At 59.4% G+C, this 22,789-nt stretch overlaps 1 protein-coding gene across 1 annotated transcript; it reads left to right on the forward strand.

Annotated features, from left to right (window-relative positions):
- Nucleotides 1-407: 407 nt before the first annotated feature.
- On the forward strand, nucleotides 408-14,295 carry SLC9A3 (solute carrier family 9 member A3). Its single transcript, XM_070774932.1, has 11 exons — nucleotides 408-429; nucleotides 598-643; nucleotides 3,102-3,402; nucleotides 7,422-7,755; nucleotides 9,460-9,620; nucleotides 10,866-10,944; nucleotides 11,541-11,718; nucleotides 12,206-12,426; nucleotides 13,401-13,603; nucleotides 14,048-14,137; nucleotides 14,221-14,295. Exons 1-11 carry the CDS (start codon nucleotides 408-410, stop codon nucleotides 14,293-14,295), a joined length of 1,710 nt encoding a protein of 569 aa, XP_070631033.1.
- The last annotated feature ends 8,494 nt before the right edge of the window (nucleotides 14,296-22,789 follow it).

Raw genomic sequence — 22,789 nt, forward strand, 5'->3', positions numbered from 1 at the left:
AGCGCCTGCCCTACTCGGGGGCCCCTCCAGAATGGCTGGCTGGCGCGGGTGCCTCTGACCTTTAACATCAGTCCGAGGGTTGTAATTACAGGTCGAGGCACGTGTCCCGTGCTGTGACCATCGCGTGGCTGAGCTCAATTAGCTGTAACTTGCCAGGCCTCCGCCGTCAGTGACCTGTGGGCTGGGAGGTCCCTGTGGAAGGCCAGGCTGCCCCAGGCCAGCCTCACACAGTTCCTGGGGACCAGCCTCCACGAGGCCCCCGGTCTGTCCTGCACAGAGAGCCGTCCTGTCTCCCTCGGGCACCAGTGCTCTGCGTGGTCCTGGCCACCCCCATAGCTCCTGCCCATGAAGTGGCCTGTGGGTCTCGACCTGGCCCTGGCCCCACAGTGGACGCACACTCGGGCCCCATGTTGGCCCTTGACACGCGAGGTGCTTGAGTCCTGGAAACCTTGGGTGGTCTCTGTCCTCCCAGCCAGTGGGCTTCCTGGCAAACTCGGCTCTGATGGGAAAGGCTGCCCCCAACACTCGCTTCCCAGGGCACTCCCCTGGGACAAGGGCCCTCTGTGTCCATGGCCCGGCTCCATGTCCTCCGCCCAGGCTCTGGGGTGCTGGACGCGGAGACTGCGCAGTGGTGTGGCTCAAGGTGCCAAGTTCACTGCTCTGACTTGCTTTGTGGGCCCTTCTGTCTTCAGAGTAAAGGAGATGAAGGTTAGGAGGGTGATTGGGCCCTTGGACACCAGGTCCCCCTCAGGTCCCCCCAGTGCAAACCAGGGTGCTGGGAGGCGGCGGGGAGGAGCAAGTGGCAATCCCGCGACTCCCCCACCATCCTCCCGGCTTCCCCAGGAGACCCAGCCACCTGGGGCCTCAGAGGCGGGAAGGAGAGGGCCCAGCAGGTGCTCTGGCCGCCGGTCATCCCAGTCATCTCACGGAAGCTGTGGCAGGAGTGTCTGTCCTAACCACACTCAAGCCAAGGCTGAAGGGAGGGTCTGGCCCACGGGAACACGACCCCACAGGGAGCGGCCACCCTCCTGGTGGGTGGACAGCATCTCTGGGCTGGCCACAGCAGGTGTGCTGGCCCAGGGCGCTTGGAGCTTGGCCCACTAGCTTCTAAAACACCCATTATGGGCTTAATGGCTGAGCCACTCACAAATTGCCATTTAAAATCAATCAAGTCTTCAGCTTAATTAGCTCATTACCATGCAGACTGCCGTCTGGTGGTCACGGGAGAAGGGGAGCGCCACCCGCAGCCTGACTGCCGGGTTGGAGGATTGCTCGCAAGGAATTCCCATCATGCAGAGACCCAGAGCTACAGGCAAGGACAGAGAACAGGAGCCCCACACCCACCCCACGGACTGTTGCTTCCCCCTCCCCAAGACCAGAAAGACCAACTGGGAACCAGGGGCCAACCATACACTGGAGCCCTCAGACCACAGGGAGGGACAGCCCTGTCTGCCCCGATCGCTAGCTCCAGGCATGGGCTGTGGACCACATGGCAGCAAGCCTGCCTCAGGGCGGCCTCCTGCTGTTGGGGGCAGTGGGGCGGACAGAGCCACGTGATGGGGTGGGAGCGGGAGCAGGGGATGGAGGGCTCTCCTGGAGAAAAACATCAGCGAGAAACGGGAAAGGTCCCGTGGGTTTTGACATCACAGACACAGTAGGGCAGAAGCTCACACTGAGACAGTGTCACAGTGACGAAAGTAAAGACTGGAGAAGAGCGAATGCAGTGAGATCCTAGAAATAAACTACATACACTGGAAAAGACCCTGATGCTGGAAAGGACTGAAGGTGAGAAGGGGACGACAGAGGACGAGATGGTTGCATGGCATCACCACTCACTCAATGGACATGAGTCTGAGAAAGCTCCAGGAGTTGGCAATGGACAGGGAGGCCTGGCGTGCTGCAGTCCATGGGGTCGCAAAGAGTTGGACACGACTGACTGAACTAAACTGTACTGACCTTTGAAAGTGAAAATGCACCCGTGCACGTGCGTGAAGAGCCACCTGTTGATAAGAAAAGGCTGATAACTCAGTAACAGTAGCAAAGGCCACGATACACGGGTCACAGAATAGGAAGAAATGTCTCCCAAATGAGATCAGACACTCAGCCTCACTCACAATGAGACAGTCAGATTAAATCTCCGGGAGATGCCCTTTCCCACCTGCCTGGGATGAGGGACAGGTGTGCCTCCCACTGTGAGGCAGGTGTCTGTTCAGGACACAGATGAGCGCTTAGCCGGCCCTGCCTTGCTCAGAGGCGCGTATCCAGTGTCGATGGGCACAGAAATTGGAATGGCATGCCCATCTGTCCACATTGTGTGTGTGTGTGCACGCGTGTGTATATGTACGTATGTGTCTGTGGTGTGTATACGTGCATGTGTGTAGTGTGTGTGTGCATGTCTATGTGTGTGTATGTGTGTGGGTTTGTGTATGTGTGCGTATGTGTGTCAGAGAAGGCAATGGCACCCCACTCCAGTGCTCTTGCCTGGAAAATCCCATGGATGGAGGAACCTGGTGGGCTACAGTCCATGGGGTCGCTAAGAGTCTGACATGACTGAATGACTTCCCTTTCGCTATTCACTTTCTTGCATTGGAGAAGGAAATGGCAACCCACTCCAGTGTTCTTGCCTGGAGAATCCCAGGGACGGGGGAGCCTGGTGGGCTGCCATCTATGGGGTTGCACAGCGTTGGACACGACTGAAGCGACTTAGCAGCAGCAGTGTATGTGTGTGCGTGTATTTTTTCTCAATGGGTGAAAAGTTCAGATCACTTTTTCTGTGGGTTTTCAGGGTTTCCGTCCAAGCAGGAGCATCTGGTCAGAGGTTAGCCTATGTCTTATCCACCCTTTGTCCAAATTATTAAGGTTTTCTAGTAACCATGCAGGAATGTGGCAGAGGATTAGGACTCCGAGTCCCAAAGGGCAGAGTCTTGTTGTTGTCGTCATTACGGGTCACCTGGCTCCTTGGAACCTTCCTGCCCCGCTGGCCCCACAGCTGCCAAAGACAACTGTGATCTGAGACCCGCCGTGAACGTCTACTTTGGGGAGATGTTTGGCTGAAGAGCAAACTCTGAGCCTGAGTTGAAACCAGCCTGCTGTCTTGGCAGGGGGTGTGCTGGGGTCGGCTGGCACTGGCCACACCTGGCCCTGGACCTGACGACCCTGCAGTGCTGGCCTCTTCAGAGGGGCCCCCAACCAGTGGTCACCAGATGTGGCCCCATGGAGCCTGGCCAGGGCAGGAGGCACAGGTTTCTGGGAACAGCAGCTGGGACTGGCAGGGCGGTCCTCCATGCAGCTTACTCGGGGCTCATTGGGGCTTTTGAGGTGCAGGAGCGGAGGCCACGCGCAGCCCGGGAGAAGCGTGGCCTCACAGCAGCCCAGCAAGCAGGGGACTCAGGCTGCACCATGGTTCTGGCTCTGGGAGGACTTTGTAACTCAGCTCCCAGATGCCAAGTGGCAAGAGGGAAAGGAGAGGACACGCCATCATCTGTGGACTCAGTGAACCCCTGGGAGGCCAGGCGAGAGCCCAGGCCTTTCTGTGACGGCATCACTCCAAGGGAGCAGCACAGACTCCTGGGTCCAGGCCCACTGAGCCTGGCGTCCAGGTGGGGCCCGGGGCCCGCAGGGAGGGCTCTGGGCCAGGCTGAGGCATGGGAGCAGGCCGTGAAGGAAGAGACGCATCTCTCCGTCCCTGGTGGGCAGCCAGCTGGACACGCGTGTGCAGGGAGCAGGTGTGGCGAGGCCTGGGCTCCTGGGCTTCTGCCTGTCTCCCCGTCAGGGACCCTCCCATCCTGGGCTCGGAGGGCCCTCTGGGGGGTCGAAAGCCTGCAGACCTCAGGGAGACCAAGCTCAGGCCTCCTGCTGATGGGCAGGGCGGGGCCGGAGGGTTTCCAGGAAGCGTGGCCCCTACTCTGGCCCCCCAGCCCGAGCTCACAGGCAGTCTCCTGCGTGGGCACCTTGGGCCATGCAGCTGGCAGCCCCCCTGTGGGCTGGGAACCGTGTCCCATGGAAACAATGAGGCGCCAGCCTCCTAGCCTCTGAGATCGTCTGTGAAGGCAGGACCCCACCCTGTCTTCCTGGGTGGCCGCCCTCACAGGACTCCCATGAAAACTATCAGAGAAAGAAGTGGGACCTCGTCCTGACATACAGATGACCTGCTGCTGCCGCGGTGCCCGAGCCCAGGAGGCCTGCGGGCTCCTGGGGGACACCCAGCGGGTCCTCAGGGCTTCAGGGCCCATTCTGCCCCACTGGCTGAGACCTGAGGCTCCCTGAGCTACAGAGCAGGGCCCACTCCTGCCCCACTGCGCCTCAACCAGACCCAGAGAGGACTGTCCTGGGGAAGAGAGATAGACCTTCTGAGATCCAGCATCTAGCCCCCAAATGTCACAGGTCGCCAGTGAGGAGTCAGGCCAAGGACAGGGTGTGGGGCTCTGGGATCGGAACCTAGGTCCCAGGGGGCTAGGGCCGTCGGCCAGGCTGTTTGCTGGCTGGACCTCGTGGACCACACCCTGTGCTCTGCCTCCTCCCTGACCCCGCTGCTCCTGGGTCCTCGCATCTCAGGAGACAATCCTTAGAATACAAAAGAAGACTTCTTAATAAACAGAACTTTGTTTTCCAGTCACACAGTCATGTCCGACTCTTTGCCACCTCATGGACTGTAGCACACCAGGCTTCCCTGTCCATCACCACCTCCTGGAGTTTACTCAAGCTCATGTCCACTGGTCAGTGATGCCAAACAACCATCTCAGCCTCTGTCGTCCTCTTCTCCTCCTGCCTTCAATCTTTTCCAGCATCACGGTCTTTTCCAATGAGTCAGCTCTTCTCATAAGGTGGCCAAAGTATTGGCGTTTTAGCTTCAGCATCAGTCCTTCCAATGAATATCCAGGCTTGATTTCCTTTAGGATTGACTGGTTTAATTTCCTTGCTATCCAAGGGACTCTCAAGAGTCTTCTCCAACACCAAAGTTCTAAAGCATTAATTCTTCGGCACTCAGCCTTCTTTATGGTCCAACTCTCACATCCATACATGACTACTGGAAAAACCATAGCTTTGACTCTATGGACCGTTGTAGGCAAAGTAATCTCTTTGCTTTTTCATACACTGCCTAGGTTTGTCAGAGCTTTCCTTCCAAGGAGCAAGCATCCTTTAATTTCATGGCTGCAGTCACCAACCTCAGTAATTTTGGAGCCCAAGAAAATAAAGTCTGTCCCTGTTTCCACTGTTTCCCCATCTATTTGCCATGAAGTGATGGGACCAGATGCCATGATTTAGTTTTTCAAATATTGAGTTTTAAGCCGGCTTTTTCACTGTCCTCTTTCACCCTCATCAAGAGGCTCTTTAGTTCTTCGTTTTCTTCCATGAGGGTGGTGTCATCTGCATTTCTGAGGTGATTGATTTCTCCTGGAAATCTTGATTCCAGCTTGTGATTCATCCAGCCCAGCATTTTGAATGATGTATTCTGCATATACTTTACATCAGCAGGGTGACAATATACAGCCTCCATGTACTCCTTTCCCAATTTTGAATCAGTCTGTTGTTCCATGTGGCCGGTTCTAACTGTTGCTTCTTGATGTATATACAGGTTTTGCCAGAGGTAGGTAAGGTGATCTGGTATTCCCATCTCTTTAAGAATTTTTTTGTTGGGATCCACAATAGTTTGTTGTGATCCACACAATCAAAGGCTCTGATATAATCAATGAAGCAGAAGTAGATGGTTTCTGGAATTCTCTTGCTTTTTCTATGATGGATGTTGACAATTTGATCTCTGGTTCTTCTGTGTTTTCTAAATTCAGCTTGTATATCTGGAAGTTTTCTGTTCATATACTGTTGAAGCCTAGCTTGGAGAATTTTGAGTGTTATTTTGCCAGCATGTGAAATGAGTGCAATTGTGTGGTAGCTGGAACAGTCTTTGGCATTGCCTTTCTTTGGGACTGGGATGAAAACTGACATTTTCCAATGCTGTGGCCACTGCTGAGTTTCCCAAATTTGCTGGCATATTGAGTGCAGCACTTTCACAGCATCATCTTTTAGGATTTGAAATAGCTCAGCTGGAATTCCTTCACTAGCTTTGTTTATAGTGATGGTTCCTAAGGCCCACTTGACTTCACATTCCAGGATGTCTGGCTCTAGGTGAGTGATCACAGTATTGTGGTTATCTAGGTCATTAAGATATTTTTTGTACAGTTCTTCTGTGTAATCTTGCCATCTCTTCTTAATATCTTTTGCATCTGTTTGGTCCATACCATTTCTGTCCTTTATTGTGCCCATCTTTGCATGAAATGTTCCCTTGGTATCTCTAATTTTCTCGAAGAGATCTCTAGTCTTTCGCATTCTATTGTTTTCCTCTATTTCTTTGCACTGATCACTGAGGAAGGCTTTCTTATCTTTCCTTGCTATTCTTTGGAACCCTGCGTTCAGATAAGTATATCTTTCCTTTTCTCCTTGCCTTTCACTTCTCTTCTTTTCTGAGATATTTGTAAGGCCTCCTCACATAACCATTTTGCCTTTTTGCATTTCTTTTTCTTGGGGATGGTTTTGATCACTGTCTCCTGTATAATGTTACAAACCTCCGTCCATAGTTCTTTAGGCACTCTGTCTATCAGATCCAATCCCTTGAATCTACTTCTCACTTCCACTGTATAATCGTAAGGGATTTGATTTAGGTCATACCTGAATGGTCTAGTGGTTTTCCCTTCTTTTTTCAATTAAAGTCGAATTTTGAAGGAGTTTTGATCTGAGCATGAGTGAAAAAGAGAACTATCTCAAACACCCATCTCTTCTGTCAATATTCCAATTATTTTGAAATCAGACTTAACACAAGATTCTCACCACTTTTTCCTTGGAGTCTTAAAACAAAGGAGAAGTGGCCCCAATAGTGGGACCTTCCTTGAGGTCCTGGCAGGGCTGATGGGCAAGGGGGCCGAGGGGTCTGACTGTTCGTGGGCAGACCTTTGGAGTCCTGCTGTCCCCAAGCACATGACTGTTGTGGTGGGGGTGACTGCAGCTGGGGCGCCCTGGAGTGCCTGGCCTTATAGGCTGTCTTCCTGGAGGGCAGGGGGACATCCTGCATGGGGGTACTCCCATGCAGATACGGTGGGGCTTCAGGCAGGGTGGGGGTCCAGGGCACCAGATACAGCATGGGGGGTGAGGTCAGAGGGGGTCCGTGGGGCCTGGGGCGTGGGGGCTCTGCTCACCTGGCCTCTGTCAAAGCAGCCACGCAGCCCCTCCAGCCTGACTCTACCATGGGGACTCCCTGTGAAAGGGGGCCATTTTCTGAGCAGGAGGCAGGAGACCTCTGAGGACGGTGTCCCAGGGCTGGGTGGACTAGCAGGGCCTCTCAGCTGCATGAGCACGGGCGGGAGGGAGGTGGCCACAGCCCCAGGTTGGGGGCCTTGTTTCCTGAGCTCAAGTCCTCTCCGTGGAGCCAGGCTGGCCCCCTGACTTTCGCTCCCCCCACAGGCTTCCACCTGTCCCACAAGGTCACCAGTGTGGTCCCTGAGAGTGCCCTGCTCATCGTGCTGGGCCTGCTGCTGGGCGGCATTGTCCTGGCAGCCGACCACATCGCCTCCTTCTCACTCACGCCAACGGTGTTCTTCTTCTACCTGTTGCCGCCCATCGTGCTGGACGCCGGCTACTTCATGCCCAACCGGCTCTTCTTTGGCAACCTGGGCACCATCTTGCTGTACGCGGTCATCGGCACCGTGTGGAACGCGGCCACCACTGGGCTGTCCCTCTACGGTGTCTTCCTCAGTGGCCTGATGGGTGAGTGGGTACCACCACCCGCCCAGGGGTGGGGTGCTCTTGGAGGGTCCTGGGGGTCCTCGGGGTAGGCTCCCAGAAGCTGCGTCTAATAAAGCACAAGACAAAGAACACAGACTTAAAAGGAGAGTGAGTGTAGGGGTCATTCAGAGATGTCACCAGTGGCCACTTAACCCTCCTGGGTTTTAATTCATCAACAGCCAGTCCACGCCCATCCTCAGGCCGAGGCATGTGTCCTGCTTGGGAATGAAGTCTGGTCCGACCAGGTTGGCTGGTGGGTGGGGTGTTGGGAACGAGCCGGCTGCTGTCCCTCCCCCTTGACAGGGAGGTCGGGTCCAGCCTCAGACCCAGGGAAGGAGGAGGCGACCTCTGGCAGAGGGCAACACCTGAGCCCCACACCCATGGAGCCCAGGTAAACCTGCCCCTGCGCAGAAGGTTGGGTATCGTTTCTACTCAATCCGGCGGGGAGAAGGCGGGCAAGCCTCTCCTCCATCATGTGGGATCTGTGTCTGCGGCTCTTCCCCTGCCTGTGTTTCCTGCCAGTTGGTTACTAACCTCAGCCCTGGCGTACCTCTGAGGTGCACCCCACCCACCTGGGAGTCGGTCATTATCCACCCGGGAAATGAGCAGGTGGGGCCCTGCTCACTAAGGCCGAGGATACGTGCCGAATGGCACGGCCCTGAACTCAGCCTGGTTCCCATGTGCCTCTGGGCTCCACGGGCTGAGCTCCTGGTGTTGGGGGTGACAAGGGAGGTGGGGGTGCTGGCACCTCCCTGGGCAGCAGTCTCGGCTCAGCTTTGGCCTCAAACACTTCCACCAGCTGAACCAGACAAGGGACAGGCCCTCTGACAGAAGAGCATGCACTCCCAGCACTCCCAGTGGGGCTCACGACCTCCCTTGAAATCACAGTGACAAAGAAGACACGTTGAGAAACACATTGAGGGCTAAGGCACCCCATCTGCAGGAGTCACCTAGGACTTTGTCCTCACCTCTGGACAGTGCGGGCTTCCTCAAGTCCCCACAGCCATCCAGCACCACCCCCAAGCCCAGCCATGGAAGCCCTGCAAGGCTGGCGTAATGCCAAACACACCTGGCCAGTTCTCCCCAACGCCCGGGCCACAGGGGCCACGCAGGTGACATTAGACTGCCATCCCTGGTGGAGCCCTCAGGTAGTTGGGACAGCCTAAGGCCACTTCTGGCCCCCAGGCCCAAGGGAACGTTCTGGGGTTTGGCTCCCTGAGGGGCCACAGCCGTCTGAGGCCTGTGCTCCGTCCTTGGGATGGAGTGGTCACGGCTGGGTGTCAGCCAACGTCATGGAGCAGGGCAGCACCCAGGGGACACCCGGAGCCCGGCCCTGCAGCCGGTGGACAGGGATTGGTCTCTGCTGTCAGCCCGCTCCCGGCTCTGAGGTCTGCCCCAAGGCTGGGGCACACCGCCAAGGAAGGGTCAGCCTGGGTGGCCACAGGTGGGCCAGGCAGCAGACGTCCTAGGGGCATCTGGGCACAGCAGCCCAGCACCCAGAAACCCCGGGCCACCAAGAGGCCCCACGGGTGGGCAAGGCTGAAGTGGGGGAGGGTCCTGGAACACGCAGTCCAGCAGCCGTTGAGCCCACAGTCCCGTCCCTGGGACCTTCCTGGCAGGGCCGGTGCAGGGAGGACTGGCCCTCCAGGGAGGAGGGCTCCCCCTGACGGTCCACTCGTCTTGCAGGAGACCTGAACATCGGGCTATTGGACTTCCTCCTGTTCGGCAGCCTGATCGCCGCTGTGGACCCGGTGGCTGTGCTGGCCGTGTTTGAGGAGGTGCACGTCAACGAGGTGCTGTTCATCATCGTCTTTGGGGAGTCCCTGCTCAACGACGCTGTCACCGTGGTGAGTGCCCAGCAGGATGCACCTCCCGGTCCTGCTTCAGGGTCTCACTGCTGGCATCCCAGCTTCAGCTGCAGACCGGGTGTCTGCCCTTGACTGTGGAGTTGTGGGTGATCACGGTGTCATGGAGATCAAGGAGGGGAACTCAGCCAGGCCCAGTGTGCCCGCGGCCTGAAGGTTGGCGGTCCATGTCGGCTCTGGGTAGCCCAGAGAAAAGGGCAGCCTGTCCGGATATCAGAGGCCATCCTCCCCACGCTGGCCATGGGCTTTGGAGCAGTGCGGTCCCAGGGGCAGCACAGAGGGCCGGTCAGCGGTGTGGCTGAGCACCTGCCTGGGGTCTCCTCAGCCCTGCCGGTTCGCAGACTTAGTGGGCGTCCAGTCTCCTCTTTGCTCTAAAAGCCCTTCAGCCTCCACGTCCCATAAACGCGTGAACTTCTGCTCAAGCCAGGAAGCTCCTCCCTGGCTCCTATGAGGCTCGTCTTCCTTACGAAGGAGGAAGCGGGAGAAGCAGGGCGCTGTGCTCTGCTCCCCCAATCTTCACAGCTGTGGCATCCCTCCCACACAGTCCCCATGCAGCAACACCACCAGATTTCCTTCCATAAACACAGCTTTGCGATCTGTCCCGTGAGGGCCTTCTCCCCCCTGGAGAGCACAGACCTGGAGACACAGAAACATTTCTTCCCAAGGGCCCCACAGCCCCCCGACCCGGGTCGCCCCCAGGCCCCTCCCCTGGACATGGAGCCAGTGCATCCTTCAGGAGCTTTGCTCAGAGCACAGCGGGCACCTCCCACACACACAGCCCCGCAGCCTTGGATGAGGTGTTTGGCATTTATCGCCACGTCATAGCAGGATGAGGTTTGAATGTCAACAGGCAAAGATGCCAGGGGTGCCTCCCCACTGACGGGGGCCACATAACGGCAAAGTCACTGCAAATGAAACTCTGGGTGTGTCTTGGGAAGCAAACTAAAGATCATCACAGCAGGCTGGCTTTGTGGCCGCCCTGCTTCACTGAGGGCGGGAAAGGCCAGGTTTTCTCTGAGAGTTCTTGTTCCTCCCAGACTGTCCTCCCGCCCCAGACCCCACACTACTGCCCCAGATGAGTTTCCCCCAGCGGTTTTCAGTTTCCCTTCAGATTGCTGCCATGGTCTCCTCACTCGGCCCAAGTCTCACTAGGCCTGGGGCCCAAGACGGGGAGGAGTCAGTGCTGACCGCAGGCTGACGGGGTCCTGTCTGTCTCTGTCCCCGCAGGTCCTGTACAACGTGTTTGAATCTTTTGTGACGCTGGGTGGTGACAAGGTGACCGGCGTGGATTGCGTGAAAGGAATAGGTGTGTGGCTGGCGGGTTGTGTTCCAGCGGGGAGCCAGGGCCAGTGTCTTCTCCGGAACATGGACCCCATGGGGCAGCATCTGTGCCAGGCTGGAACCCACAGCCTGTGCAGGGAAACATGCTTCCATTTCAAAGTCTCGGTGACAGGCCCCCTCCCTCCCCGGCAGGTTCCACTAATCTGGTTTCCCAGGCCCCAGCCACCCTGGGCGGCGAGGATCATTGCCCCCACAGACCCACGGGAGGACGTGGATCCTGTTTCCGGGGTCCTGGGAATCCCTCTGGGCAGGGACAGTTACAGATGGCATTCCTGGGAGCCCAGAGCCTGGTCCTTGCTGTCAACCCCCCACCAATGCTCCTGGTCTCAGCACTGCCCCCGCGGTGGGGCAGCTGGGCCTCGTTTGGTGCAGTGCTCTCCCCTCCCCGTGGAGCCAGAGCTTCCGTCCGCTGAAAGAATCAGCCTCTTGTTTGCTGAGCTGCTGGTGCCTCTGGGGTCACCCGGGACCTCAATGGGGAACGGTCAGTCAGTCAGGCCAGCTCGCCCACGCCGCAGCCACAGAGGGCCGCTCAGAGGCCAGCGGCACTCCTTGTCCTTGCAGTGTCCTTCTTCGTGGTGAGCCTGGGGGGCACGCTGGTGGGCATCGTGTTCGCCTTCCTGCTCTCCCTGGTGACACGCTTCACCAAGCACGTGCGCATCATCGAGCCTGGCTTTGTGTTTGTCCTCTCCTACCTGTCCTACCTCACGTCTGAGATGCTGTCCCTGTCGGCCATCCTGGCGTGAGTGCCCCCTCACTGGCCCGCCACCCACCAGCCGCTGCGTGCCCGGCGGACCTGCCCAGGGGAGGCCTGGCCACTTCCCCGGGCGGGCGGGAACTCCCTATGGGGGAGAAGAATTTGATCTATTTAGTCTTTTAATTAAGGAGTTGGCGTCTTCATAGAGCGGTCCAGGGGCTGCAGCGCCTGCTCTGCCCCCACACAGCCCTTCCCAGGGCTCTGACCCTCAGAGCTGCCCCCCTTCCCTCCAGTGTGGGACCCAGGCCCCCAGAGGCCCACAAACAGTGTCAGGGTAGCCAGTCCAGGGCACCAAGGCCCTAGGAGGAGCCCTGTGCTCACAAAGAGGAGTGCTGATGAGTAGCAGGGGATGCTTGCCCCGGATGCAGGGGCCCCAGGGTGCTGCCTTCCGGGAGACGGGCTTGAGCCCCACGGGGTCTGGTGGGAGCTTAGCCCTGGCCTGAGCGCTCATGGCAGGCTGTCCTATGTGCAGCATCACCTTCTGTGGCATCTGCTGTCAGAAGTACGTGAAGGCCAACATCTCAGAGCAGTCAGCCACCACCGTGCGCTACACCATGAAGATGCTGGCCAGTGGGGCCGAGACCATCATCTTCATGTTCCTGGGCATCTCGGCTGTGGACCCTCTCATCTGGAAGTGGAACACAGCCTTCGTGCTCCTGACACTGCTCTTCATCTCCGTGTACAGGGCCATAGGTGAGGGTGTGCAGAGCATGGGGGGTGACGGAAGGACAATGGGGAATGATGGGGGGATGATGATGATGGGCGGATGAGGGGACGAAAGGAGGGTGATGAGCATAGTGGGGACAATGAGGGGGATGATGAGGATGATGGAGGGTGATGGGGATGGGGGGACGATGGAGGGTGACAGAGGGGTGAAGGGACATAGTCAGCCAACAGCAGGGATTGGCCACGGGGAGTCTGCAGAACCAGGGACACACATTGGCCCCCAGCCCCCAGCCCTATAGCACAGTGAATGACAGGTTCAGGAGACCTTGGGGAACCTAAGGCTGGCCAGGACATTGGTCACCCTCAGTGAATGGACAGGCCTTCTCAGTCTTATAGCCTCATCACTGAAATAAGACCATCTTGAGGTACAAGTGGAAGATTCCAGAAGCCAGGGGAACCCATGTGGCTTCCCACTGACTTATTCTGGATGTGGTCACTTGGGGACAGTGTCAGTCACCATGGCACATGAGAGGCAGGAGCCCCTGCGGCCCCACCCAGCCCTGGTCCCTGGTCCCTGGTGTGCAGTGCTGACCCAGGGCTGGGGAGGGGAGAAGGCAGTCGGGTGACCCCCACCTACTCTGGCTGCAGTCGCTGGACTGAGGGCTCAGGGAAACAGAGGCCCTGTGGTTGGGTGGCCTCTTGTCCTGGAGCTGCTGGGCAGTCACATACATGGTCACACTGAGACCTAGGAATTTCCAGAGCAGCTGGAGCACAGCTTGGGGTGCAGAGGCAGGTGGGGGCCCAGAGAGCTCCAAAGAGGACAAGGGACCTGTGGGCGGGGCTACGGTGGTGCCTGCTGGTCCAGCTCTCTTGCTTGCTCGCTCGTGGGAGGAGGCAGCTTCCCAGTGTGACTCCTCCCCCACTGCGGCTGCAGGGGGTGATGGCAGGGACAGAGGTGCTGCATCTCCCCCCAAGTGCTGAGTGCACGCTGCACCCCACAGGGGTCATCCTGCAGACCTGGATTCTGAATCGGTACCGGATGGTGCAGCTGGAGATCATAGACCAGGTGGTCATGTGCTATGGCGGCCTCCGAGGAGCTGTGGCCTATGCCCTGGTGGTCCTCCTGGACGAGAACAAGGTCAAGGAGAAGAACCTGTTTGTCAGCACCACCATCATTGTCATCTTCTTCACCGTCATCTTCCAGGTACAGGTGGTGAAGAGGCCTCACCCTCCCAGGTGCCAGGCCTAACTGGGTTGATAATTTTAGTAACTAGGTGCAGTTTTGTAGGTTTTCATGTGGCCCCACAGGAGGTACAGCACGATTTGGCCTCGAAACCTCCTTCCTTGGCCGTTGCTGGTTAACAGAGCCCCAGTTAATGTTTCATTGACCAGGAAGGAAAGGGCCCCGCTTTGCCTGGCTCTTGGCTACTCTAAGGAGCTGGCCAGGGGCGTCCAAGGACGTCCAGTGACCCGCAGGTGGCAGAGCCTCCTCTGCCAGGAGGTGGGCACAGATCATCTGGGTCCTGGCCAAGGGGTGGCCCCTTCTGCCCCTTTGGGTTAGGTGGGCTCGGGATCAGTGGGCCACAGTGGGGTGTGGGTCTGGGGTGAGGCCTGGCCCAGCCTCAGGGTCAGGGTGCCTATCTTCCAGGGCCTGACCATCAAGCCCCTGGTGCAGTGGCTGAAGGTGAAGAGAAGTGAACAGCGAGACCCCAAGCTCAACGAGAAGCTGCACGGCCGGGTAGGGAGAAGGGCCGAGGCAGGAGGGAGGAGAAGGAAGGGGCTGTCCAGGTGACGCTGACCCACTTGCCTCTCCTTCCAAAGGCTTTCGACCACATCCTCTCGGCCATCGAGGACATATCAGGGCAAATTGGACACAATTATCTGAGAGATAAGTGAGTGGCTGCAGTGGCCCCTGACAAACTGAAACAGGAAAATTCAGAGGCACGTTCATCTCAGTTGTTAGTCCCCTTCTTCTTTAACCAGCGACTGTAGGACCCACAGGCTATAGAGCGAATCTCTGGCATCACCATGACCCTAACCCCACTGAGCCCCAGTGACCTCAGAATACTGCCCTCGGAGGACCCAGAGCCACTCACCACCTTGTTCAGGTCCCCGCTTCTCCCCTCCTGCCCCCGGAGTCCCCCCAAGCCCCTTCTCCTAAATACTTCTGCTTCTCCTCCCGGGACTCCCCTTCCGCCTTCCTGCCCCTGGAGCCCCTTAAACCCCTTCTCCTCCTAGAATCCTACTTCTCCTCCTGGGACCCCATTCCCCCCTTTAAATCCCCCCCTCCTCCCATCTTCCTACAGGGTTATGCAGTCAGAGGAAATCTGCATGACCGCATTACAGAAGAAGGTTAAACCCACTTTCATGCACACACCATGACCCTGCCGTCGGACAGGAAGGTAGAGTGGCCACAGGGCCGTGAGGCAGCGTTCAGCGGCACATGGAGGGTCATCTCTTTCACTTCAAAGCTTGCCTGTGTGGCTGTCACAGTAAATAGAAACTGAGTATCCCACCCAGCAGCTACAATGCTGTGTCCACCACGAGTCTTGATGTTGCTAGGGTTCCATCCCAGGGCTTCACCCAGACCCCGCCAAGTGCTGACCACTATTGGTTTGACCCACTCGTCCTCGCAGGTGGTCCAATTTTGATAGGAAATTCCTCAGCAAAATCCTCATGAGAAGGTCGGCTCAGAAGTCTCGAGATCGGATTCTGAACGTTTTCCACGAGCTCAACTTGAAGGATGCCATCAGCTACGTGGCCGAGGTATTGGCCGTCTCGTCTGCTCTTTTGTAGGAGTGTGGGGGGAGGGCGGGAAGAGGCGAGACAGACCCGTGTGTGGACAGTGCTGGGGTCTGCACCCTGAGGCCTGGGCAGGGATGGGGGCAGCTGGTGGGCGACACACGGTCTTCTTGTTGCCCCAGCTGCAGTTCACCTGAGCTCAAGGGCCCTCGGGCACCCTGAAAGTGGAGTTCACCACAGCTCCTGCTCTGCGGTGCTGGGTTGGAGGTCACAGACCCCAGTGAGCACAAGCTCCAGGCTCCAGCCGGGGCAAGTCCATGGGCGGAAGGCCTGTCTTCTGCACCTCCGACCAGCTGAGGAAGTTCAGAGCAGGAATCCCAGCCCCTCTGACCACAAGCCTTTGAGGCCTCGCTGCCTCCCTGGGGCTGGGAAGGTGGGTGGTGACCCCTGCTGGCTGCATCCTCTCCTGGGGACCCTCTATGGCTCCCAGTCCCCACTGGTGACAGGCTACCAGCAGGGCACCAGCCTCCCTTCCCCCCCTGCCGCCTGCCACCTTGGTGCCTATGATGCAGCCTGTGGGCTCCTCTGCACCGTGGTTGTGCCCGTGAGCAATGCCCACAGCACCAGCTTTGCCATAGCAGGTTGGCCCTCACCTGGCTGCCCTCCCCAGCTCCACCGTCTCCCTGGAGGGCCAGCTGCTCTCCTAGGGCACCTCACTCGGCAGCGTGACCTCCATGCCTGTGGACTCTGCTCTGCCTGGTTTTCGTCTGTCTCTGGAGGCTGGGGTTTTTCTTCTGGGGAAAACTAGGGCAGCTGGTTTGGAGCCCCCATGGGGACAGGGCCTCTTCTCCCATCCCGTGGGGATTCCCCACGCTTCCCAAAGCACCAAGTCCTTTGCACAAGCCTCTGTGAGCCTCCCAGCTCCAGCGAGGCCTCCACCGTGGTTTCTGGGGTCTTGGCTCTCCCAGGTGCCTCGGGGTCAGTGAACAGCACCCCAGGGTGGGGCTCCCGGGGGCCAGGCCAGTGACTGACAAGGCCACCTCCTCTTGCAGGGAGAGCGCCGTGGGTCCCTGGCTTTCATCCGTTCCCCCAGCACAGACAACATGGTCAACGTGGACTTCAGCACCCCACGCCCCTCCACTGTGGAGGCCTCTGTCTCCTACCTCCTGTAGGTCCCCAGAGTCGCTGTGGGCCAAGCTCTTTCCAGGCTCCCCGACCAAGCCACAGGCATGGCCATTGGGCCTCTTGGGGCTGCCCACGAGGGAAACAGGGCCAGAGCCGGTGGCGTCTGTCACCTGTCGTGTCAGTTGGCTGGCTGGAGTGAGGCAGTAAGCCAGGGTCCAGCAGCCTACTTAAGGAGCGCCCCCTCCCCCACCACCAAAGACAGGGGTGCTGGTCCCAGATTCCAGGCCTCCAGCCTCTGTCCTGCCAGTGCAGGGCAGTTCTGGGCATCACTGCTGGTGCTTTGGAGGGGCAGGCACGCTGCGGGGTCAGTCTTAAACCGGAGGCGGAGACGGTCTCACGGGATGACCCCGGGCCCCAGAGGTGCAGGCGGGAGGGCAGGCGGTTGTGCCCGCTTGCTCACCAAGGCCCCCGCAGGAGGGAGAACGTCAGCGCTGTGCGCCTGGACATGCAGTCCCTGGAGCAGCGGCGGCAGAGCATCCGGGACGCGGAGGACATGATCACCCACCACACGCTGCAGCAGTACCTGTACAAGCCCCGGCAGGAGGTGGGTGTGCCCTCGCCAGAGCCGGCACCCCACCCGTCCTGCCCCAGGGCACAGCACGTCCCTACTTAGTGCAGGTTGCTCCTGGGAGACTAGGGGTTCAGGCCTGCATCCGGGGGCAGCCCAGGCCCTGCGGACACGACCAGCTCACCCTAACCACCCTGCCTCCCCCACCCCCCCTGCACAGTACAAACATCTCTACAGCCGGCACGGGCTGACCGCAGATGAGGACGAGAAGCAGGACACCGAGATCTTCCACAGGACCATGCGGAAGCGCCTGGAGTCCTTCAAGTCGGCCAAGCTGGGGATCAACCCCCACAAGAAGGCCGCTAAGCTGCTCAAGAGGGACCGTGCCCAGAAGCGGGTGAGAGGGCACACTTGGGCAGGCACTACCGAGGGGGCACCCTGGCGGCAGGGCAGAGGCCTCCCTGGGGTGGACAGGCAGATCAGACAGGACCCAGAGCTGTGAGCGGTTTCCTTCTGCTCCTCAGAGAAACAGCAGCATTCCCAATGGGAAACTGCCGATAGTGAGCTCCCTGCAGGACTTCACCATTAAGGAGAAAGGTAGGCTGGGCCATGGCTGGACGCTGGTCAGCAGGAGCTGAGGGGCACCTGAGGGCAGCCGGGTGCCAACAGCTGTACTTCCAGGAAGCTCGCCCCCTCAGCACCAGGGCCGTCCCCACAGGCTGCAGCCACTCTGGGGGCAGGGCCGCGACCTGGGCTTCCCATCCCCTTCCTCTGTGGCCCACCCCCTTCTCCAGTTGCCCCTGTCCCTCCTCGAGAAGACCGAGCGTGGTCCTCTCTGCCCAGCTCCATCGTGGTGTGGCCAGGTGGGCACCACGGTCCACTGAGCTGCCCAGAGGTGGGGGGGGGGGGGCGGGTGGCAGTGAACGGGTCCGGGGCAGCTGGTCAAGGGCTCGGACGAGGTCATCTGCGCTTCCAGCCTGTGCCCTTACGCTGTCCCTTCCCTGTCACCAGATTTGGAACTCTCAGACACTGAGGAAGCCCCCAACTATGATGATGAGATGAGTGGCGGGATCGAGTTCCTGGCAAACATCGCGCAGGACACAGCGACAGACTCCCCCTCAGGTGAGGGGGCACGGCTCTCCGCTACCCACAGGTGATCCCTGGCGGGAGGCCCAGGCGGTGTGCGGGCACAGGCAGAGGCCTCCGCTCAGAGAGGAGAGCGAGAGCCGGCGCAGGGCCTGAACCCCAGAGGCCCGAGACCTTCCAGGTGACCTTCCGTGTGGCCGAGGACGAGCTGCTGTCTGACCCAGGGCCGCTGCCTCCCTCTCTGCCCTTCCGGTGAGCGAGGGAAGCTGACGACCGCCGCCCTCTCTCCTAGGAATTGACAACCCTGCGTTTTCCCCGGAGGAGAGCCCGGGCGTCCTCTCTGGGGTGCCGCCCTGGCTGTGTCCCGGGGAGGCAGTGGTGCCCTCCCAGAGGGCCCGCCTGCAGATCCCCCATTCCCCCGGCAACTTCCACCGCCTGGCGCCCTTCCGCCTCAGCGGCAAGTCCGTGGACTCGTTCCTGCTGGCCGACGGCCCCGAGGAGCAGCCGCACGCCGCCCCGCCCGAGTCCACACACATGTAACTGGCCCGCCGGCCCCCGCTCTGTCCCCCGCTCCTCTCAGCGCCGCCTCAGCCCCGCGCGTCGCTCCTCAACCGCCGCCTCCGCTTCACTCTGCTCTCACCAGCCTCAGCCTCTCTTCCAGCCGCGCTTCTTTCTTCAGGAGCATCTGACTTCCTGCTTCTCCCGCGAGCGGGGGGCGGGGCGTCCCCGCTGAGTGAGGGTCCCGCTGAGTGAGGGTCCCGCTGTGTGAGGGTGTGAGGTCCGCACTATGTGAGGATGTGAGGGTCCCGCTGAGTGAGGGTGTGAGGGTCCCGCTGACAGAGGGTCCCCGCTGTGTGAGGGTCCCGCTGTGTGAGGGTGTGAGGGTCCCGCTGAGTGAGGGTCCTCGCTGTGTGAGGGTCGCCTGTTCCGGGCTGTCGGTTAGGAGAGCGCTGGCTCGGGGACCCTGGCACCGAAGGGCACGAGCTTTTCTCCCTCAAGGCCCGCGGCCCCGGAAAGCCCGGAGGAAGCGGGCTCGGCAGACACCCTCACTCGGAGGGCAGTGCAGCAGGCGGAGCAGGGAGGGGTCCCCGAGGCCCGGCTCGCCGCCTCAGGCAGGCGCCCGTCTTCTTCCCGCAGCTTCGCCTCCGGGCCTCGCACCCGACTTGGGCCTGGGGCGTGACCCCCGTTTCCTGACTAGGCGGGGGGCGTCGCGCCGCCCCGCGCTCACGCCGGCTCCTCCCGCAGGTGACACCGGCTCCGACGCGCCGCTGACCGGACGCTCGTCCCCGCCCGCCGTCGAGAAGCCCCCTCGCGCGCGCGCCTCCAGCCCGGCCCCGTCCAGCCCAGCCCCGCCCAGCCCCGTTCAGGCCCCGCCCACGCCGCGAAGCTCAGCGCCCGCGGCACCGCCCGAGCCCGATCCCGCGGCGGGGCCCGCGCAGGGGGCGGGGCCGGAGCGCCGCGGGCTGCTGGGCGCACACGCGCGGTCGGCGGCGGCACGCCGCGTACACAGCCGGCGCTCGTTCCAGCGGCCCCGCGCGCGCCGCCGCCCCGCGCTGCTCAAGCTGGCGTCGCTGCCGCCGTCATGCCACGCGCCGCCGCACGCGCTGGAGCAGGAGGAGACGCCGCTGTGACTGCTGGCCCGCCCCCCACTCCGAGGTCTGCAGGCTTGACGTCGCCCCCGGGGGTGACCCCCACGGCCGCGCCCCTAGGGGCCTCCACTCCGCCACGGCCGCGCCTTCGGAGGGCTCCACTCCGCCACGGCCGCGCCCCCGGGGGGCCCCACTCCGCCACGGCCGCGCTCCCCGGGGGCTCTGCCCCAATCACGGCCACCCTCCTAGGATCTGCACCCATTACCTCGCCCCAGGGGATGACCTTGACCCTCACGACCTCGCCTCTTAGGGGTTTCCACCTGCCCCTCCCAGCCGAGCCACCGTCACTGCCTGCCCCCACGCATGGTCTCCACTCCTGCCACAGCTGCCCATCTGGGGGTCTGCTCGCATGGCCGTATTTTCTTGGGGTTGTGCCCTCCGTAGCTTCACTCCCAAGGGGTCTTCTGGTGACCTGGAGTAGCCCTGGACAATGACTGGTCCGGTTAGGTGCTGGGATGTACAGGAGCTGAACTCAGGACCAAATGAGCTGCAAGATCTGAGCCGAGGCATTCCCTGGGGTTCCTGTGGAGAGGCCTGCTGCGGGTGGGAAGTGGGCGTGAGCCTTCCCCACCGTCTGGGAGGCTCCCTTGTGGGCCCTCTGTCCACCTGTCCTGGATTTGAGCTGAGCCGGTGTTTGTGTATTGCTGTTTCCATGGTCACCCCTGACTCAGGGACAGTTTCTGCTTCAGTTCCTGCCACCTGTGTCCATTCTCATCAGCTCTGCTGGGGAAACGACCCAGATGAGACTTGCCCACCGTGATACCCACCCAGGCTGGCCTCTCCCAAAGCCCCCCTGGACTGTCAGCCCCAGGGTGGGGGGAGCCCTGACCCCAGGGTGGGATGTGACTACTGACCAGGTCTTTGAACTACCTGTCACCTTAGGGACCGTAGGCACGGCTGCAGAAGCATCCTTTGTTTGCTCGTCCTTTTCATGTTGAGATTCCCAGAGCCTGATGCTTGCTCACCCAGCAGAGACCCAGCCTCAGAATGGGGGCCTCTGGGCACCAGGCCCCAAACTTCCCCAAGCCCCTGGTCTGTGGGCTGAGCTGCCTCACCTGATGCTGGACGATGACCCAGGCTGGGTTAGGGGTTGCAGTGACCCAGTGGGCAGGCCCACACAGCCCCAGCAGACATGTGGGCCTGTCAGCAAGCAGTCCTCTTTAGAGTCACAGCTGGCCCTTGGAGGCCCTGAGTCTGCTCACCACAGAGAGGGAATGAGGGGGATTGGACCCCCCCCACCACACCCACCCCACCCTCAGGGGCTCAGGTGCATGGCCTTGAACAGAGGCCTTGGTCCTCACCCGCTTCTCAGGAGGGTTTGGAGGCAGTCAAGGAGCAGAGGGTTGGGGCTCCCGGAAGCTTCTGTGCAGCATTTCAGCCCTGCTCAGGGAATTGTTCACTGTGCTGTGACCACGTCCTCTGTGCGTCCTTGCAGCCCCCCCCCCGCCCCCCCGCCACTCCGACCATGGCAGTTCGCAGGGCCCCAGTGGCCCTGGTGTAAAGTCTACACGGAGCTGTTGAGGGAAACGGGGAGCAGCAGGGAGGGTGGCTGTGGCCCATGTAACCCAGAGACGGTCTGTAGGCTGATGTGCAGGTCTGCTCACCACCCGAGTTGCTTGCTCAGCTGTCACCGGGACAGGAGTGACGTGGTTTGCAATGCTTGTTCTCACATTCACAGCCACTTTGACCCACTCTCTTGAGTACAAGAGCCAGCCTTCATCTGTCCCACAAACCTGGCGGAAGGCACATTCTCCATCCACCTCTGCAGGGGTGGTTCGTCCGGAGCAGGCGGGCTGGTCCAGGCGCCACAGCCCAGCCGTCCAGCATCTCCAGCTGCCTTAACAACTCTCTTGGAGCGCTGGACCCAGATCTGGTTCCTCACTGCAGGGCCAGAGGTTGAGACAACCACTTGACACTGTAGACACTAAACTTCTGCCTGGCCGACCTCCCCTGGGCCAGCTGTGCCGTGGGCAGCAGGCACTGCCTGTTGTCAACGTGCACAGGCTGAGCAGTGTCCGAGGTTCCAGCGAGACATCCAGCCCGAGAGACTGTGTTTGGTCTGTGACACAGCGTTATAAACCGTAGTACTGTGGACACATTTCATAAATGAGAGTCTGAGCTGTTCTTGTCATTGTAAAACAGAATGTAAACAGTCTTATGAATGTATTTCCTTAGGAAAACTGTTGTAAAATTTTTTATTAGGAAGATTATTTATTTAATACTGAACTTTGGCCGACTTTGTGATATAAAGTACACAAATTTAGGAGTCATTCTCTCACTTCTACATTTTCTTGAAAATAATTTTAGTGCAGTGCTCAATGAACTATTGATTTCTATTGTCAGAGGAGATTTAATGGAGAAATTTCATTGAAGCTGGAATGGGAATGTATTTTACATCATGAGTGGTGAAAATTGTGAATGCTGGTTTTGTGAATTTAACCCTGTCAAGCTGTGTGACCCTCATCACGACCACGTGCCTTAAAGCACTGCCCGTGTGCTGTCAAACGTGTCTGGGCAGAGCCCACCCAGATCCTGCAGCAGCCTGATCAAGTCTATTAAAAATATTACAAGATACTTTGGGTGAAAACTCTGTTTACAAGTGAGATCATATCAAGAAGGTCTTGAGGGGCCGCCTCTCCTGCAGGCATAGTATTCTGGCACTAAAATTAACATGCATGCACCTCGTGTGTGTGTGTGTGTGTGTGTGTGTGTGTGTGTGTGTGTGTGTGTGTGTGTGTGTATGAGGGTCATGTGGATGCATCTGTGTGTGTGCGCGTAAGGCTCAGGGTTAGTGCAGAGGCTGAGAGCACAGGCTGTGTGTATGAGTGAGGGTCATGTGGAGGCATCTGTGTGCGTGTGCGTGAGGCTTAGGGTTAGTGCAGAGGCTGAGGACACAGGCTGAGCACCAGATGTGTGTGTGTGTGTGTGTGTGTGTGTGTGAGGCTCAGGTCTGGTGCAGAGCCTGCAGGCAGAGCCTGAGTCTGGATGGGTGTGTGTGGGCGGTAGTCATGTGGATGTGCCTCTTTCCCAGCATCAGGGTCTTTTCAAATGAGTCAGCTCTTTGCATCAGGTGGCCAAATTATTGGAGAAGTATTGGAGTTTCAGCTTCAGCATCAGTCCTTCCAATGAATATTCAGGACTGATTTCCTTTAGAATGGACTGGTTGGATATCCTTGGAATCCAAGGGACTCTCAAGAGTCTTCTCTAACACCACAGTTCG

The sequence above is a fragment of the Bos indicus genome, chromosome 20 (genome assembly GCF_029378745.1).
Source record: "Bos indicus isolate NIAB-ARS_2022 breed Sahiwal x Tharparkar chromosome 20, NIAB-ARS_B.indTharparkar_mat_pri_1.0, whole genome shotgun sequence".
In the NCBI taxonomy this organism is placed as follows: Eukaryota; Metazoa; Chordata; class Mammalia; order Artiodactyla; family Bovidae; genus Bos; species Bos indicus.